Source organism: Carlito syrichta, unplaced genomic scaffold, assembly GCF_000164805.1.
Source record: "Carlito syrichta isolate Samal-C Ts95f unplaced genomic scaffold, Tarsius_syrichta-2.0.1 Scaffold309624, whole genome shotgun sequence".
Classification (NCBI taxonomy): domain Eukaryota; kingdom Metazoa; phylum Chordata; class Mammalia; order Primates; family Tarsiidae; genus Carlito; species Carlito syrichta.
In genome coordinates this window covers 598085-615796 of record NW_007253720.1, presented here as the reverse complement: position 1 = coordinate 615796, position 17712 = coordinate 598085, and the positions used below count along the sequence as shown (strand labels likewise).

The 17712-nt window shown below is 41.9% G+C and overlaps 1 protein-coding gene across 5 annotated transcripts in view; it reads right to left on the bottom strand.

The window, feature by feature from the left end:
* Positions 1 to 17712, bottom strand: part of RNF14 (ring finger protein 14) — a 24648-nt gene that overhangs the window by 3420 nt on the left and 3516 nt on the right. Inside the window, exons 1-8 of one of the 5 annotated variants that reach the window (XM_008067439.2) lie at positions 17141 to 17518; positions 14664 to 14834; positions 11189 to 11358; positions 9987 to 10138; positions 6814 to 7341; positions 5760 to 5988; positions 2151 to 2323; positions 1061 to 1191 (exon numbers count right to left, since the gene is read on the bottom strand). In XM_008067439.2, the coding sequence (XP_008065630.1) occupies positions 1061 to 1191; positions 2151 to 2323; positions 5760 to 5988; positions 6814 to 7341; positions 9987 to 10138; positions 11189 to 11342 (1367 nt within the window). In that variant the 5' untranslated portion in view covers positions 11343 to 11358; positions 14664 to 14834; positions 17141 to 17518. Of the gene's footprint in view, positions 1 to 1060; positions 1192 to 2150; positions 2324 to 5759; positions 5989 to 6813; positions 7342 to 9986; positions 10139 to 11188; positions 11359 to 12509; positions 12592 to 14663; positions 14985 to 17140; positions 17519 to 17712 lie in introns of those variants that run through there. The other 4 variants (XM_021717279.1, XM_008067440.2, XM_021717280.1 and 1 more) reach the window with 4 other exon arrangements.

The window sequence follows — 17712 nt, the reverse complement described above, 5'->3', positions numbered from 1 at the left end:
CCTTCCAAGTAGCTGGAACTACAGGTGCGCGCTACCACACCCAGCTAATTTTTTTATTTACTGTAGAGATGAGGTCTCGCCAAGTTGCCCAGGCGGGTCTCGAACGCGCGGTCTCAGGCAATTTACTCACCTCAGCCTCCCAAAGGCACGGGATTACAAGCTGAGCCACTGAGCCCGGTTATTCACAGTCTTATCCTTTCCAACTTTCTGTATGTTTGAAAACACTATAAAAAGTTGAGAAGGGCCGGGCTCGATGACTCAGCCTGTAATCCCGCGCCTTTGGGAGGCGGAGGTGAGTGGATTGACTGAGCCCGCGGGTTCGAGACCCGCCTGGACAGTGAGACCTCATCTCTACAATAAACCAAAAAATTAGCTGGGCGTGGTAGTGCACGCCTGTAGTTCCGGCTACTCGGAAGGCTGAGGCGGAAGGATCACTGGAGCCCAGCAGGTCGAGGTTGCGGTGGCCGGGAGCGGCCACTGCACTCCAGTCTGGGTGACAGAGTGAGACTCCAACTTAAAAAAAAAAAAAAAAAAAAAAAAAGTTGAGAAGGTTGGGTGCAGTGGCTCACACCTGTAATCCCAGCATTTTGGGAGATTGAGGTGGGAGGATTGTTTGAATGCAGGGGTTCAAGACCAGCTTGGGAAACATAATAAGACCTCATCGCTACAAAAAAATTTTAAAAATCAGTCAGTCATGGTGGTATGCACCTGAAGTCCCAGCTACTTGGGGACTGAGAAGGAAGGACTGCTTGAGCTCAGGAGTTCGAGGCTGCAGTAAGCCATGACTGTGCCACTGCACTCCAGCCTGGGCAACAGAGTGAAACTCTGACTCAATAAACAAACAGATAGTTGAGGATTAAAAAAAAGACTTCCAGATAGCATATATTCTCATTCCAAAACTCATTTTCAAGAAAAATAATATAAAAATTTATTTATGTGAGAAAATATGTAAGTGAATGCTCTAATAAGTCCAAATACTTAAGTAAATCACTGAATTTGTGGTCAGCAAATCAAGTACCAAAAACTGCTGCTAAGTCTAAGAAATTCTGTAAATACATACCGATTAAAACACGGGGAAGTGGGATCAGTGAAATGTTTGTAAGGGTTTGCTCTAGACAGAGAACCCATGCAAATCCAGCAGAAATACTGCATACAGCCAGTACACGTCATCTTGTTACATCCATCTAATTTCTGGTGGGAAGGATAGAAAGAGAAACATACGAGGGCTGTAAAAACACAAGAGAAATGCACATGCCAAAAAGATGCAGACGACATTTTCCTAATCCTCTCCTCTGTCTTACACAGCATTGAGATATACAAGTAACACACATAACTATTTAATGCTTGTTACTTTATATTACAAGTAAAATACAGAAAATACTTAGCAAGTGTTCCTACAACTAGACACTTGGCACATTCTCTTCTGATAAACAACAGATACAAATCAAACACATGTAACTGGAACATACAGTAGAATTAATATTAAAATGTTTGGATTTAATATGTTTAAGTTTTATATAAACCTAAGTACACATTTGGAATCAAGAGCTCCACTCTATCATAGGGTATGTCAAAAGTGGTTAAACATAAGGCCAGTTTCCTTCATGGGGTAACTACGAAATTGCCAGTAGGTTAAGTTCAGATATAACAGACTGGAACAGTAAAATCAAATGCAAAGATATATTTTGATTTTAAAACATATTAAGAGTTTGTCAAGAAGCAATAGATTTGTCTAATTAATTTGGCTCAGATTAATGAAAAAATGTCTCCATTTCCTGAGTATATATTAGTTAAACAGGTGTGCTACATTCCAGGATAAATAGTTCAGAGAGGTCAGATTTGGATTTTTTTAAATCACATAGATGAATTAAGAGTTGACTGTAGCTCTAGCAAGCCCTCCTCATAACGCATTCAATTATGAGGTGGATAAAATATGAGAACAATTATCGCTGTATGAAGGCACTTTGGAAAGGGAAGTCTACACGCATTTAAGGCCAATAACAGTATTTAGTAGTGAAATTTGCATCTTCCAAGTAAAAAGGCTTAATAAATACCAACTTGTGTTTTCTTAGGTCATAACGTGGACTCATAAGGCAATCATAACATGTTCGCAAGTCTCTTTGCCTCCAAGTCTGTCCCCAAATGTTTACCTCTATGGGAGTTCCACAGCATGGGCAGCTCTTTGAGTTCTTTTCTAGCCACTCCTTACTTTCCATCTCTTCCAGTGCCTTCTGAATCACCCTTTTACCATACCTCTGCTCCAAAAATCTTTTATTGGCCTCATCTGCTTGCAGGTACTCATTTCGTAAGTCCATTAATTTCTCTAGAAAGTGAAACGGATAATTAACTTTGCAATGCTGACTAAAAATCATTAATCTTCCATCTAGAAGAGTTGGATTTGCTAAAGGTGGTAGAATAATAAGTTATTTTTTCCTTTAGTTTTGATTTCTTAATGTTGATATGTTTATGCAACTAATAGTGTACAGTTAAAGACTGACTTATCTAAAAGGCACAAAGGTTGAAACAGACACAGATTTTCCACTAAGTCAGCATCATGCACTATCTGATAATGAACAAGGCCTACCAAATATAAAGGCAGCCTTGGCTTAAGGACACAGGCTGACTGTTCAATTCTGCATATTAAAAAAATCAACGGGGAGACATCCCTTATCCACAAGGGTGCCTGAACGATGCATATTTGTATACCTAACCCTTAACTGTAGCCCGTAATTTTAAAATAAAAAATATGATTAAATAAAAAAAATCAGTGAATTAAATATACTACCCTAGACTCACTGTGTACTATGCTTTGTGGCAGGTACTAACGCTTTTTTGCTTGGTACTTTTCAACCTCGCTTCTACTGCTCTATCACTTAAACAAAACAGGCAACCCTTCCCAAAGGCTGTACTTGGAGACAAAAGGCTTTTGTTCACAACTCTATTATTTTACTTTTTCAACACAATTAATTAAGGACTCTCTCAGCAACATTCTAGACATGTTATTAGTTTACTTTCCATATATTATTAGAGGCCAGTCTAATAAAGCAGTGGACATCTTCTGAGGCGGAATCCTGTTCCCACTCTACCTTCACCTATGAATCCTTTCTCTGTGCTGTGCATCCCATGGCCCTATTCCCTATTTCTATTCGATATAGCAGATCTTAATCTTGTCATTTTTTTATCCCTCTAATAATTTTTTAAAATGTGTGTTCGTAGACATCTTAAGAACAAAGGTTATTGCTCTAATGTTCTCAAAGTAATAAAATTCTTAGTATTTCATATTTTATATAATATTTTATGTATATATGGAGATTCCTCATTTTGTTGATGCCCTAAGCCCATCTCCAATTTGTCCTCTGTTATGATATGCTTGATATATACTGTAGTTATGCAGTGATAAGGTTACAGAAGTCTAAAAGTAAAGGCTTACAGTATACTTCAGTAAGTTCTCCATCCCATCTGCCCTAACCTTCTATAAGACTCAGCCCAACATGACTCAAGTTGTCTACCCACTCTTTCCTCTCAGCATATTTTCTGGCAATAATGGCACTCTGCTAACATTAGCAATTAGTAACTATAATAATATTAATAGTTACCATTTTGCATTTTACATGTACTAGCCCATTGCTTCTCATAGTGAAGGACCAGTTTTTTCTTCCCAGTATGATAAGGATCAATACATTTTTTTTTCTTGAGTCAGAGTCTCACTTTGTCGCCTAGGCTGGAGTGCAGTGGCATACTCATGGCTACTGCAGCCCTGAACTACTGGGCTCAGGCAGTCCCCTCCACTTCAGCCCCTAAAGTAGCTGTAACCACCATGCCGGCTAATTGTTTGACTTGTAGAGACCAAGTCTTGCCAAGTTGCCCAGGTTGATCTCAAAGTCTTGGGCTCAGGCAATCCTCTCACCTCTACCTCCCAACATGCTGAGATCATAGCATGAGCCATACAACATGAGCCACCATGCCAGGCCTAGGATTAATACTTTTATAAAACACAAACAATTTTACTTGCTTGCTTGCTTGCTTGATGTATGTATGTATTTATTTATACATACTTTTGTAGAGACAGAGTCTCACTATGTTGCCCATGGTGATCTTGAACTCTAGGATTCAAGAGATCCTCCCTCGTCAGCCTTCTGAATAGCTAGAATGACAGGCATGCACCATTATGCCTGACTAATGATCACATGTATTATTCGAAAAACGAAAGACAAGTACAAGTCTACATTTTTATTAGATTTGACTGACATAAAATTACTTTGTGAAGTTGTTCAGGTCTCTAACTCTGCCTCTTAAGTTCTGTATTTACCTCATCATAGACCAGCACAACACATATAATAACTTTGAGTAGCACTGTATTAGTTTAATTCATCATTAGAAAATCCCTACGAGCCAAGCATGGTGGCTCACGTCTAAAATCCCAGTATTTTGGGAGGCAGAGGCGAGAGGACTGCCTGAGCCTAGAGGTTCGAGACCAGCCTGGGCAACTTGGCAAGACCTCATTTCTATAGCAAATCAAAAAATCAGCTGGGCATGGCGGCATGCGCCTGTGGTTCCAGCCATTTGGAAGGCTGAGGCGGAAGGATCCCCTGAGCTCAGCAGGTCGAGGCTACAGTGGCTATGAGCGTGCCACTGCACTCCAGCCTGGGCGACAGAGTGAGACTCTGACTTAAAAAAAATAAATAAATAAAATTCTATAAAATAGCTATTATCATCATCCCTGTTGGTCTGAGAAAGACTAAGCCAACAAAGTCCAGTAAAAATCGATGTTAATAACCTGATTTCCCATTCCTTATCTAGATCAGAAATGGCAAACAGCCTTTCTTCTTGGCTGGGTGCAGTGGCTCACACCTGTAATCTCAGCACTTTGGGAGGCCAAGGAGGGAGGATTTCTTGAGCCCAGGAGTTCAGGACCAGCCTGGGCAACATAGTGAGACCTCATCTCTACAAAAAAACAAAAAATCCAAAAATTAGCCAGACATGGTGGTGCACACCTGTAGGCTCAGCTACTCAGGAGGCAGTGGTAGAAGGACTGACCGAGCTCAGGAGGTTGAGGATGTGAGCCATGATCGTGCCATTGCACTCCGGCCTGGGTAATAGAGTGAGACCCTGACTCAAAAAGAAAAAAAGAAATGGCAAGCAGGTTTCATCCCTGGGTCTACTTCAACAGAGGGGAATTTTCTAAAGCACCATGTTGAAGCAGCTTCTGAGGCTTCCCTGGGTGCAGTGAGACACATCTGATGACAGATCAGTCACAGGTACCACGGAGACCGAAGCAGCGGCTTAGATGCCCTGCGCCTGCCACTCAGGATCCATGTGCCCAGGTAGAATTCACCTTGCTATTCCTTCTCCTAGAATGCTCCCCCCTGATATCTGTATGGTGTTCCTAACTTTCTGAGTCTTAAGACATTCTGTCATGCGTCCTCCCTGGGTTTCCCTAACTAAAATCCCAAGTTCTTTGTCCTCAGAACATTTCATACTCCGTTCCTGCCTATTTCTTTCTTCTCCTTGGCACTTACCACCACTTAACGTCCTTATTTTGTTTGCCTGTCTCCCCACTAGAATATAAAGTTCTGTGAAGGCAGAGATTGTCCCTTCTGGTCACTACTGTATCCCCAGAGTCTAGGACAGTAACTGACACAGAACTACCTGTTGAATGAATACTTCCAAATTGAAGAACTGAAGTCATAAGGCTTTGGTGGAGAAAGTGGAAGGAAGGCAAGGGATGGGGGGTTTCAGTTCACACATTTACAACGTACCTGCCGTCACCTTACATGGAGAGACTCCATGGTAGGTCAGTCTGCACAGGGTACAGAAGGCAAAATTGCAGCTGGAGCAGATGCCCATAGTGCAGCCAGGCTCCTGCATCACAGGCAGCTGGCAACACGGGCGAGGGCAGTACACCACATCTGCCATCAGATCCAAGGTAGACTGGAGGAGAAGGCGGTCATAACGGGCAAATAACTTTGCTTCCACTAGCTCTTTGACCTGGAGGGAAATACAAAGCACTACAGGTCTGCTGATTCCACAACCAGTTTTAAATCTGAGGAGATTCTTAGGATGCTGATGTAAACCAGATGAGCACATAAACCAAAACCTCCTTCTCATCTGAAAATTAACATAAGTATAGCAACAATCTATATCTTGACCAAGATGGTGGTTATGGGGGTCTACACATTTGTCAAAACTAAGCAAACTGTATAATTTAAATATGTATAGCTTATTATAAGTAAAATTATGCCTTAATAAAGTTGATTTTTTTAAAAAGAAGGCTATGCTTATGCTAGAGTCTGTAAAAGTGCTGGCTAATCGGGGAATGGGCCACCTGAGACTCAATCCCCACCACTAAACAATATGCACATGGAACAAATATGCTTGTGTACCCCCTGAATCTAAAAGCTAAAAAAAAAAAAAAAAAAAGAGTTGGCTACTCATTCCAGAGAATGTTCCCTTCAGATCCCAGCCTCACACAAGACAGGCCAGTGACTCCGCGAGACTGACAGGCTCCTAGCAGATATATACAAAGTAGCTCGCCAGAATCACTGCAAATTATCTTTTCAACACTTGCCCTTGACTAGGACTGCCCATTCCAAGGCAGGCAAAAGAAACATTTATGTTTTTTGAAACAGCTGACCAAGACCAAAGCATTCTCCCCCCCACCCCAAAGCGTTCTTAACGGCTACAGTGAAATGACTTGGGGGCTGGCTCCATGGCCTCAGACTGCCCCAGGAACCCTATCAAAGAAGTTCCTGAGAACGTCTTTGGTTGTGAAAGAGAATTAGGAGGCAACCATCAGCAGGGTAAAGCACTTACCTGACCAGGAGTGGCCACCGAAGGGCACTTTGGTTCCGGGCAGTTGAGGCACTGAACCTGGCCATCTCTGATCTGGATTTCAAAGTAGTCCTTCAGACAGGCTTTGCAGTACACGTGCCTGCACTCCAAGAAGTACATGCATTCACTACCCAGCTTCTCACAGAAACAGATATTGCACAGGAACAATTTACTATTAAAGCATTTTATCTGCTGAGCTTGATCAAAGTCCAAGATTTCCTGGATGAGACTTGACAGTGATTCCACATCCTGCACAGCTCTCTCATCCACAATTTCCTCTTGGTCTACATCAGATCCGGCAGCTCCTCCAAAATCTAGCTCTGTGTTGGGAGAGGCTTGAACCATCCTTCTCTGCACTTTTTTCTGAGAACCCATCTTGAGCTCAAAAGGAGAGACAATATTCAGGTATGCTAGGGTCTCTTCCTTAAGAAACTGCATCCAGGCAAACAGAACCACGCTGCCACGGTGCTCTTCCCACAGGTTGTCTAAGTGCTTGCAAAGAGCAGAGAGCTAAGAGAAAACATACAAGGTTTCTGGTGAGTTTGGAAAGATGATGACACTGCCAAATCCTAGCTTCCCTACAACTTTAACTTTGAAGTTAGGTCCTTACGCTTCCTAACACTATTTTTTTACTGCTGTCGTACACTGTGCTACAAAATAGAACCAACATTCTTCTTGGAGTACTTCCTAAACAAGAAATACAGCAAGACCCCATAAGATGAAGAAATAGATTTATATTCCAGCCACTGAAATGGAATACTCTTATGTCATATGTTCTTTTACTATTGTTATCTATCTCATATAGTTCTAAAAATGAACTATTTCTCTTCCTTTGGGAGTCTAAGCCCTGTTGGCACCCTGAAATCATGGTTAGAGAGAGAGAACAGTTTGAAAATACTATCAATGTTTTAAAATTAATTCTTTCAGTCCTGTCAAAAGTCAACTCATCTGAAAGCTTCACTAACAGAATTCAACCTGAGTACTTGTTTTTCAGATTTGCAAGCTGCTTTTGACTAAGCAATCTGGGCTTACATCAGCTCCTGGTTAATGGAGGGAAGCTGACTGACACTGACCCTGGACATAATTCCAAGCCCTTAACATGGTTTGACTGCCATAAAGTTCACACTTCCTAAGCTAAGCAACCAAAGTTAAATCATTTTGACTTTTCCTCTTTAAAAGTAGTCTGTTCAATTTGAAAGGCAAATATAAGAGGATTTTCCATTAGAAATATAAAATATTTGTAAGTAGAGCTCAGGAATTATAAGCAGCTTTTCTTTTTTAGGTAAACATCCAAATATAAGCCTTCCAGATGGCAAACATTTTTGTAAATTTAAATAAGTGAAAAAGGGTCACATTTTCTGTTCCTTGCTCTGTATGGTGCTATGAACTAAACCCTGCGCAGGCACTACGTTAAGTACACTGATAAGTTATGACTGGACAACTAATGCTTCTTCACATTTGCATGAATATGCTTACAAGACTGGCCACACTTTTGAGAAACCGGCTAAAATCTGTAAAACAAGATAAATACTAAAGGGAAGCTGAGTGCTGTGAGCCACCAAGTTCCATGGAGAAGCCGTCCTCTTCTCTCCCCCAGTCCTTTCTCAAAAGAGTCGGCTGGGATACATGTCAATGTGAAGGGAGGGGGAAACAGAGGAAAAGAGCAAGAGACAGTCTGTGTCTGTGTATGTTGGGGGAGGAATGATGGAAGATACCAAACAACTAAACCCACTTCTCTGGTCTACCCACCCCAATTCAGTGAGTGGCAGGTCCATGTGTCAATTTTACTACCAACAGGTAAGATTCATAATGGAATCAGGGTACAGCAAAAAACAAGAACTGAACCAAGAAGGAAGTAAGAGACCAATTAAAATGTCAATTATATGCACACTCATTTATTTGATAAATAATTCTACTATAATTTTAGCTGGAAGACATAAAGTATTGAACAACCCTCTTCCCCAGCACACCCCCCTGCCAAATCCAGCATTAAGTTGACGCTGGTTGGCTAGAATCTAAAACTGCAACCAGTTAATCTGTCCCTGTTTTGTGCATGTGTACATGCATATGCACATGCATGGATGTAAAGTGTCTAGAGCTTTCTGGAGAAGTGGGACTATAAATATCTAAATAAATCAGCTAACTATCAGTGATCTAAATGTCCAACAGTCTTAATATTCTTGGGCAAATACTCAACTGTCTTGCAACTATTGCCTCTGGCAAGGATGTTAGAATGTAAAGTAATATTCATTTTTATTCTACATCTATTATCCTTTTTTAAAGTTTAATTTTGTTTTTAAGCCTTAAACTCAAGTATGCAAATGAAAACTATATGATCAAAAGGGAAAAACCGCTGCTGCTATTCCTCGAGGTCAGCAACTGTGACAGCTTTTGCCTTAATATACATCAGCCTCTCAATCTTCATCATGACTTCCAGAAAAGTAGCTGCCATTGATCCATTATCTACCCCAAATATTTTATATTAGCTTTAAGTCCTACTACGTCTCAATCAAGAGTTGAGTTTGTTACTAGAAAAGGATATATTACTCAGAGGAAATAAAGCTTCCTGATATAAGGCCTCAAGCCTTAATGAGATACCTACAGGAATTGCACACATGTCTATTTGTGTGCATTTATGTCTGTGTGACACCAATCAACAATTATGTTATTAATATACAGGTTTTTAAAAAGAAAAGCACATATTTCCTTAGAAAAATTAATTATAGCTATATTAGCTCAATTTTTAGTCCTAATTACAGCTAAGTCTTTCATTTAAGGAATGGTAAAAAACTAAGAAAACGTTATACCAACATCTAAGGAAAATGAGGAGGTCCTCACAGTCTCCATTACAACACAGATTAAATCGGAAACAGCAAGACAAGAAAATAGCAAGACAAGAAAATATACTTGATTAAAATTACTCCTACTGCAATGCATAAAGATTGTTTTAATTACTGCCATTTCTTTTTTAAAAAACACCAAACATTTTCAATTTATTAACAGTAGAATTCATCAAGGCAAGGGAAAAAAATTACAAAATCAAAGTCATTTGTTCTTCATGCACTGAATTCAAGATCATCAAGATAGTCTTCAATTCAAGATGATTTTTTTAAGTTTCTAAAAATGGAGAGGAAAAATTAAGTTTCGGGTCTAACCTGAGTTGGTGACAGCCATTTGCCACTAAGTGTGAATGAAGGTGGGGAGGAGGATGGATAATCTGGTGGCAGTTCAAAGTTCAGCACAAGTGGAGGCAGAAAGCAAATGGTGTATTCAAAGCCACTATTCTGGAGACACTCATTTGAATTGCCTGAACCAAAAACAAAGAGTAGAAAGGATCAGTTGGTCAACACTTGAGTGTCCATTACTGCTGAGCAGTGCTCAAGAAAGACTCAATGCTTTAGTTGAGGGGATAAAAACCCTCCTCCAAAGCACTTTCTAGTTCCTAATTTTAACTTGGTAGCCACCACCTTAAAAAAAAAAAATCTTGTAAGCCCTTGAAAAATCTACTAAGCATCATGAAATGTACAATGAAGAAACACAACTTATTCTTGTATACACTTCTGAGTACAATTCCTAACACTAATGACCAAGTAACACACAATGTTTTGTTGTTGGTCTGGTTTACAGTAGATTATTAAAGACACAATCTAGAGAAAAGAGCATTTATTTCTATCAAACAGCCATGACCTACTTAGATCAGCATGTGCCAACTCTCCATGAATCACAGTTGGGAAAACTTGCACCAACACAATGATCTCAGGCTTGAGGGCATGATACACCACACAACACTCTCACAATCAAAGTTTCATTTAAATTATCACACATTGTTTACCCAGTCCCTTTATAGCAGAAACATTTTGAGAAACTGTGCTTCAAGGTCTTCTGTGAACGTTTGTATCAAAAGTGGTTTTATTTTTTCTGAAGCAAAAGGTCACAGAATAACAGCATGTGTCACCTGTTTATGGCAGTAAAAATGATTCTGGAAACCAATTAGTATTAACCACCACCATGGTGCTTTAAAGCTTCCAAGTGTTTCACAAACATTCATTCTCTCTTTTATTAATCCCTATTTAACAGGCAGTGACTCGGGGTTGATAAACTGCTAGTTAGAAGACTAGGATGTATGAAACATGCAGGATAATATTCCTATTCAGTGGTCCAAAAGAGGGAACCAAATTGAAAATTGTTTATCCCCATTCTAATTTTCATTTAAAACAGAAACATGCATTAAATCTATAATACGACCAATCATCAATAATGCCAATAAACACAAAATGACAAATAGTTTAGGGTACACTAAGAAATTGATAGTCATCTTTATTAGAAAAATCTGTTTAAGATAATATTATTAACTGACCGCTCACAAATATCTTGAAATTCTGTGGCAAATCCAAGTAGATCCTGGTTTCTCCACCTTGGACAGACTCTGCTTTTCTAAATTCATCTCCATCATAAATACTCGCCAGGGCCAGCAATTCATCCTCCTGAGCTTCTCGGTCTTCTGACGACATTTAATTTTCTGAGGAACTGAAGATAATCATCCAAATCAGTTAAGAATAGAAAACACATAGAACTGGGAAAAGTTTAATGGCACTTTTAAAAAGTTCCTCACAAACAACTGTAAAGAATTAATCAATGTTCTCATTATTCTGTTAAAAATGACAGTCATACCTAGCATTCATTCTGTTAGCTTTGTAATAGTAATAGTCTTTTCCAAAAGGGACAGTTATGGCACTTCCAATTGGTGACGTTATCAGTTAGGTATTTTATGGCAATTTTAGAGAAAAAAACCACAATTAAAAAAATTTTTGAGCCGGGCTTGGTGGCTCAGCCTCTAATCCTGCGCTTTGGGAGGCTGGGGTGAGTGAATTTCCTGAACCTGCGGGTTCAAGACCCGCCTGGGCAACTTGGCGAGACCTCATCTCTACAATAAACAAAAATTACCCAGGCGTGGTAGCGCGTGCCTGTAGTTCCAGCTACTTGGAAGGCTGAGGCGGAAGGATCACTGGAGCCCAGCAGGTAGACGCTGGGGTGGCCAGGAGCGGCCACTGCACTCCAGTCTGGGCGACACAGTGAGACTCCAACTCAAAAAAAAAAAAAAAAAAAAATTTTTTTTGACCTGGCATGGTGGGTCATGTCTATAATTCCAGTACTTTGGGAGAGTTACTTGAGCCCAGAGGTTCAAGACCAGTCTGGGTAATACTGTGAGACTTTATTCCTTAAAAAAAATACAAAAATTAGCCCAGTGTGGTGGCTTGCACCTGTAGTTCCAGCTACTTGGGAGGCTGACATGGAAGGGTTGCCTGAGCCCATGAGGTCAAGGCTGCAGTGAGCTGTGATTGTCCCAACGTACTCCAGCCTGGGCAACAGAGTGAGAACCTGTCTCAAAAATTAATAAATACATGAAAATAAAAATAAGTTTGCAAAAAGGATAAATCACAAATTACTTTGACTTGGCCATTAAACCTAGCAAAGTGCCTTGCTTGAAAAGGAGCCAAAGTATATTTGATATACATCTTTAAACTATGTGAATTTGTAAAATCCACAAGAATCTCTAAGGCAGATTTTCTTAGCCTCAGCACTGCTGACATTTTGGAGCATATAATTTGTTGTGAAGAAGCTGTGTTGTGCATTGTAGAATGTTGAACAGCATCCCCCAGCTTCTACCCACTAGATACCAGGAGTGCCTTCCTCCCAGTTCTCAAGAGTTGTTACAATCGAAAGTATATCCAGATGTAGCCAAATGTCCAGGGCGAATGGATGGGGAGGGAGAATTGTTCCCAGCTGAGAAAACCCTGTGCTAGAAGATGTGATAGACACAGACACCATATTAGAAAAATTAGATAACTGACCAAGAAGCAAAACAATCTTAAACTTTTGAAATAGCAGACTTTGTCAAATCTAAGGAGCACTCAATTTTTAGGTCCACCATTTTAGATAACACTACGAATGAAAATATGCTACAATTAAAGCATGAATCTGGGCATGATGGCTCAAGCCTATAATCCCAGCACTTTGGGAGGCCGAGGCGAGAGGATTGCCTGAGCTCATGGGTTTGAGACCAGCCTGGGCAACTTGGTGAGACCTCATCTCTATGACAAATTAAAAAATAAGCCGTGTGTGGTAGCATGCGCCTGTAGTTCCAGGTACTTGGAAAGCTGAGGTAGAAGGATCAATTGAGCCAAGCAGGTTGAGGCTGCAGTGGCCATGAGCGTGCCACTGCACTCCAGCCTGGGTGATAGAGTGAGATGCCAACTCAAAAAAAAATCATGAATCAATGCTTTTTAAAATTGCAGCAATTGAAAAATGCAGTTCAATTTCAGATAATTTAAAGGTGGAAAAATATGCAACAAGAATTCATGAAAATTATTTATTTATTAAAGAAACTTTGGGGGTCCGGGCTCGGTGGCTCAACCTGTAATCCCAGCACTTTGGGAGGCTGAGGCGAGTAGATTGCCTGAGCCCGCGGGTTCGAGACTAGCCCAGGCAACTTGGCAAGATCTCATCTCTGCAATAAAATAAAAAATAGCCGGGCATGGTAGCACGCACCTATAGTTCCAGCTACTTGGAAGGCTGAGGCGGAAGGATCACTGGAGCCTAGCAGATCGATGCTGGGGTGGCTGTGAGTGTGCTGTGCCGCTGCACTCCAGCCTGGGCAAAGGAGTGAGACTCCAACTCAAAAAAAATTTTTTTTAGGCCTGGCCTGGAGGCTCAGCCTATAATCCCAGCACTTTGGGAGGCTGAGGCAAGTGGATTCCCTGAGCCCGTGGGTTTGAGACCAGCCTGGGCAACTTGGTGAGACCTCATCTCTACAATAAATCAAAAACTAGCCGGACATGGTAGTGCGTGCCTGTAGTTCCGGCTACTTGAAAGGCTGAGGCGGAAGGATCACTGGAGTCCAGGAAGTCAATGCTGGGGTGGCCATGAGTGTGCCACTGCACTCCAGCCTGGGCGACAGAGTGAGACTCCAACTCAAAAAAAATAAAATTTTTTTTTTGAGAGACAGGGTCTCTTTTTGTTACCCAGGCTGGAGGGCAATGGTATGATCATAACTCACCACAGCCTCCTGGGCTCAAACAGTCCTCCTGCCTAAGCTTCCCAAGTAACTAGGACTACACACATGGGGACTGGCTATGTTGCCCAGATTGGTCTCAAACTCCTGGGCTCAAGTGAGCCTTCTGTCTTGGCTTCCCAAAGTGTTGGGAATATAGGCATGAGCCACTATATTCAGTTGAAATTTACTTTAATAAAACAACAAAAATATTACTTCTGTCAACTAAAATATTAAACTACAATTACATTTGCAAATACGTTCCTCTCAACTAAATTTTTTTTTTTAATTGAAACGTACAAAGTTGAAAAGTTAGAGCCAGGTGTAGTGGCCCATGCCTGAAATCCCAGCACTTTGGGAGGCAGAGGCGAGAGGACTTCCTGAGCCCAGCGGTTCAAAAACAGTCTGGGCAATTTGGCAAGACCTCGTCTCTACAATAAATCAAAAAATTAGCTGGGCATGGTGGCATGCATCTGTGGTTCCAGCTACTTGGAAGGCTGAGGCAGAAGGATTGTCTGAGCCCAGCAGATTGAGGCTGAGGTGGCCATGAGCATGCTGCACTCCAGTTTGGGTGACAGAACGAGACTCTTGACTCAAAAAAAAAAAAAAAAGAAAAAGGAAAAAAAGAAAAGTTAGAGTATGGTCTTTTTTACATTACAAAGGTGACGTTATGAAATTTAAACAAATTTACTTAAAATTATTCCATTTCCCCCAAAAAATGTTTTTCTTAAATTGCATGTGTAAAACACAGTGACATATTCAATTTGAGGTCAGTTAGTACCTGTTAATAACAAGAAGAAAAGGATATTAACACTGCAGTCTATATTTCAGTCCAGTGAGGAATTTTTGCAAATCCCATTTATTCTCCAGTCAGTGGAACTATGACTGCACAAGTTGAATAAGAGGCCAAGATTTGGAGATCATACTACATATACTGTGGAAATCCTGCCATCTGCAGAAAAGAAATACAAAAGATGGCGTTAGGATCCTCTCCAAATTAAAATTCTGAATTTCCATTATCACCACTTAAGTCAAACGCTTCCTAACATAGAGCCAGTCCTAATCTATAGCTGCATATTACTTTCTAGGACAGACAAACCGAGCCACGTGGTTAAAGGAGCATTTGCATGTCCTCAGCAATGACAGAAGCCTTATCTGACTACCCACAGCCCTGGGAGGAGCTAAGGAGGAACACCAAGGTCATATGACAGGACAGGACACCACGCCTGTAACATCCTCTTAAGTTTGTTTTTTGTTTTATTTTCTCCTTTCTTCTTCTGCTTCTTCCATTCCTTTGTTTTCTACTCCCCTGCAGTTTTTCCTCTCTCCTGCTCATGAGTTAACCCTGCCAGTGGTACTCAAGGTTAGGTCAACTTTGATAGCAGAATACTATTTAAAGAAACAAAATAAAACAAGTAGAGTACATACACACACACTTTAGATTTTATTCTAAAATACTTTAGGCTTCTAAGAGCTAGGCTTCTTAACAGGGTAAGGGTAAGGGAAGTGTGGTCTGTAGATGGGTTATGGAGGGTTCGATGAACACCCTAAAATTATATGCAAAAACATTATATGAAACTGTAATGTTTAAACCAGATTCTCAGATGTGCGACTCCCAAATGAGGTAAAAATTAGATTCAATGTATGTGTATTGAGCACCTACTGTGTACATTATTAGGTCCTTTCACATTACCTTTATAAACTTAAACAAATTTACCAAGTAGTTGTATATGGTGCTAATAAAATTGAGTTTTTCGTTTCTTCCTACTAAAACATTTACAAATAGGATGCAATGAGGCCAGGCACAGTGGCTCATGCCTGTAATCCCAAAGGAAAAGACTTGATCCTCACCTTTAGGAACTAATGTAGCCTGATAGGAGAGAAAATGCACGTTGATGAGCTACAATGCAAAGCAGGATGAGACAGCGTCATAGTAAAGTTATAGTTTTTACAGAAAAGCATGATAGCTAACCGGAAAATACTAGGTGGAATAGGGCTTTGGGAGTCTGAGGCAAAAGTATTGCATGATCCTAGGGATTTGAGACCAGCCTGGGCAACATGGTGAGGCCCCATCTCTACAATAAATAAATAAATAATTAGCTGAGTGTGGTGGTGCCTGCCTGTAGCTCCAGTACTTGGAAGTGTGAGGCAGGAGGATCGCCTGAGCCCAGCATGTCAAGGCTGCAATGACCGTGATCATGCCACTGCACTCAAGCCTGGGTGACAGTGAGACTCGGACTCCAAAACAAAAAACAAAAAAACAAGCCGGGCTCGGTGGCTCAGCCTGTAATCCCACGCCTTTGGGAGGCTGAGGTGAGTGGACTGCCTGAGCCTGCGGGTTGGAGACCCACCTGGGCAACTTGGCGAGACCTCATCTCTACAATAAATCAAAAAAAAATTAGCCGGGCGTGGTAGCGCAGTTCCAGCTACTTGGAAGGCTGAGGCGGAAGGATCGCCAGTGGCCAGGAGCAGCCACTGCACTCCAGTCTGGGTGACCGAGTGAAACTCCAACTCAAAAACAACAGCAATAAAAAAAACAAAAATAGGATGAGATGAACAATTTATGATTTTAGGTTGATGTTCTCCATCCTGTCTGCACATTAGAATTTCCTGAGGAGTTGTTTTTAAAAATCCCAGTACCCAGGATACACCCTAAAACAATTGAATCAGGCCTCAGTAGTTTCCCAAGCTCTCCAAGTAATTCCAATATGCAGCAGGGCTGAACCTCTACTCCAAGCAGTGTTTCAGCAGTTCCTCATGACCCAATCCAGCAGACCCCGGCCTGTGAAGCTGCCACCTAAACCAGTTCCTTATCTTAATTCAGGTCACTAACCTCCATTTCTTTCTATTCTATTCATTAGGCCTTCGGGGCCCACCTCCAAAGCCCCTGTTCCACCTAGCATTTTCCAGTTAGCCATCATGCTTTTCTGTAAAATCCAGCCAAACGTAACTTTACTATGACACTGTCACATTCCACTTTGCATTTCAGTAGTTTACCATCAACTTGCATTTCCTCTCCTGTCACACTGCATTGGATTCTAAAGGGTGAGGATAGTCCTTTCCTTCTGTCTATCCTTCTCAGAATCTAGCAGAACCTTGCATTAGACACTGAAAAAATTTATAACTGAATTGGGGTGAAATGCGGTGTGCTGGAATCGGCGCCCAGGAGCAGAGGGTTCAGGGACCTCTCCGCCCCATTCCTCCTGCACGGAGAAGCAGGTGAGCGGGTGGGTCGTCACGGCAACAGTGCGCTCCTACCGTCGTCAAGCATCGTGCTCAACCCCTCCAGTGCGTTCACTGACACTGGAGTCCCACGACCGCATGAAGCAAGTCCTTTTACTATCCCCATTACACAAATGAGGAAAGTGACAGTTTAGGTCGCTTTACGGCACAAGGTCACACGGCTAACACATCGCTAAATCTGGATTCAGATCGCCCCGTTTCTTCGTCTGCAACACAGGAAGAAGAATGAGCCCCAGCGCCATCAGACAAGCGACGATTCGAGTTTAATGTGAGTTTTGGCAAACCGGAAGCCGCTGAAGCAGGGAGGAAGCCCCTCCTCCGCGGTGTCTCCCTTCGGCCTGGGAAACCCTCCGCCTCCGTTCAGGCCGCGCCGCGTGGAACCCAGCTTCGGGTCAGCCCTGCTCTGGTTCAGCTCGCCGCCGCCGTCTCCACTGCTGGCCCCCGGCGTGCCGGGTCGTCCGTGGGTGACCGACGCCCCTGAGGGCCACGCCGCGCCCGCAGCGCCCGCCCGGAACAGGACTCTGCGCGGGCGGCTAGCCCGGGCCTTCCCTTCCCTCTGGGCGCCCCGGAGGGGGTCCCGGCCGGGG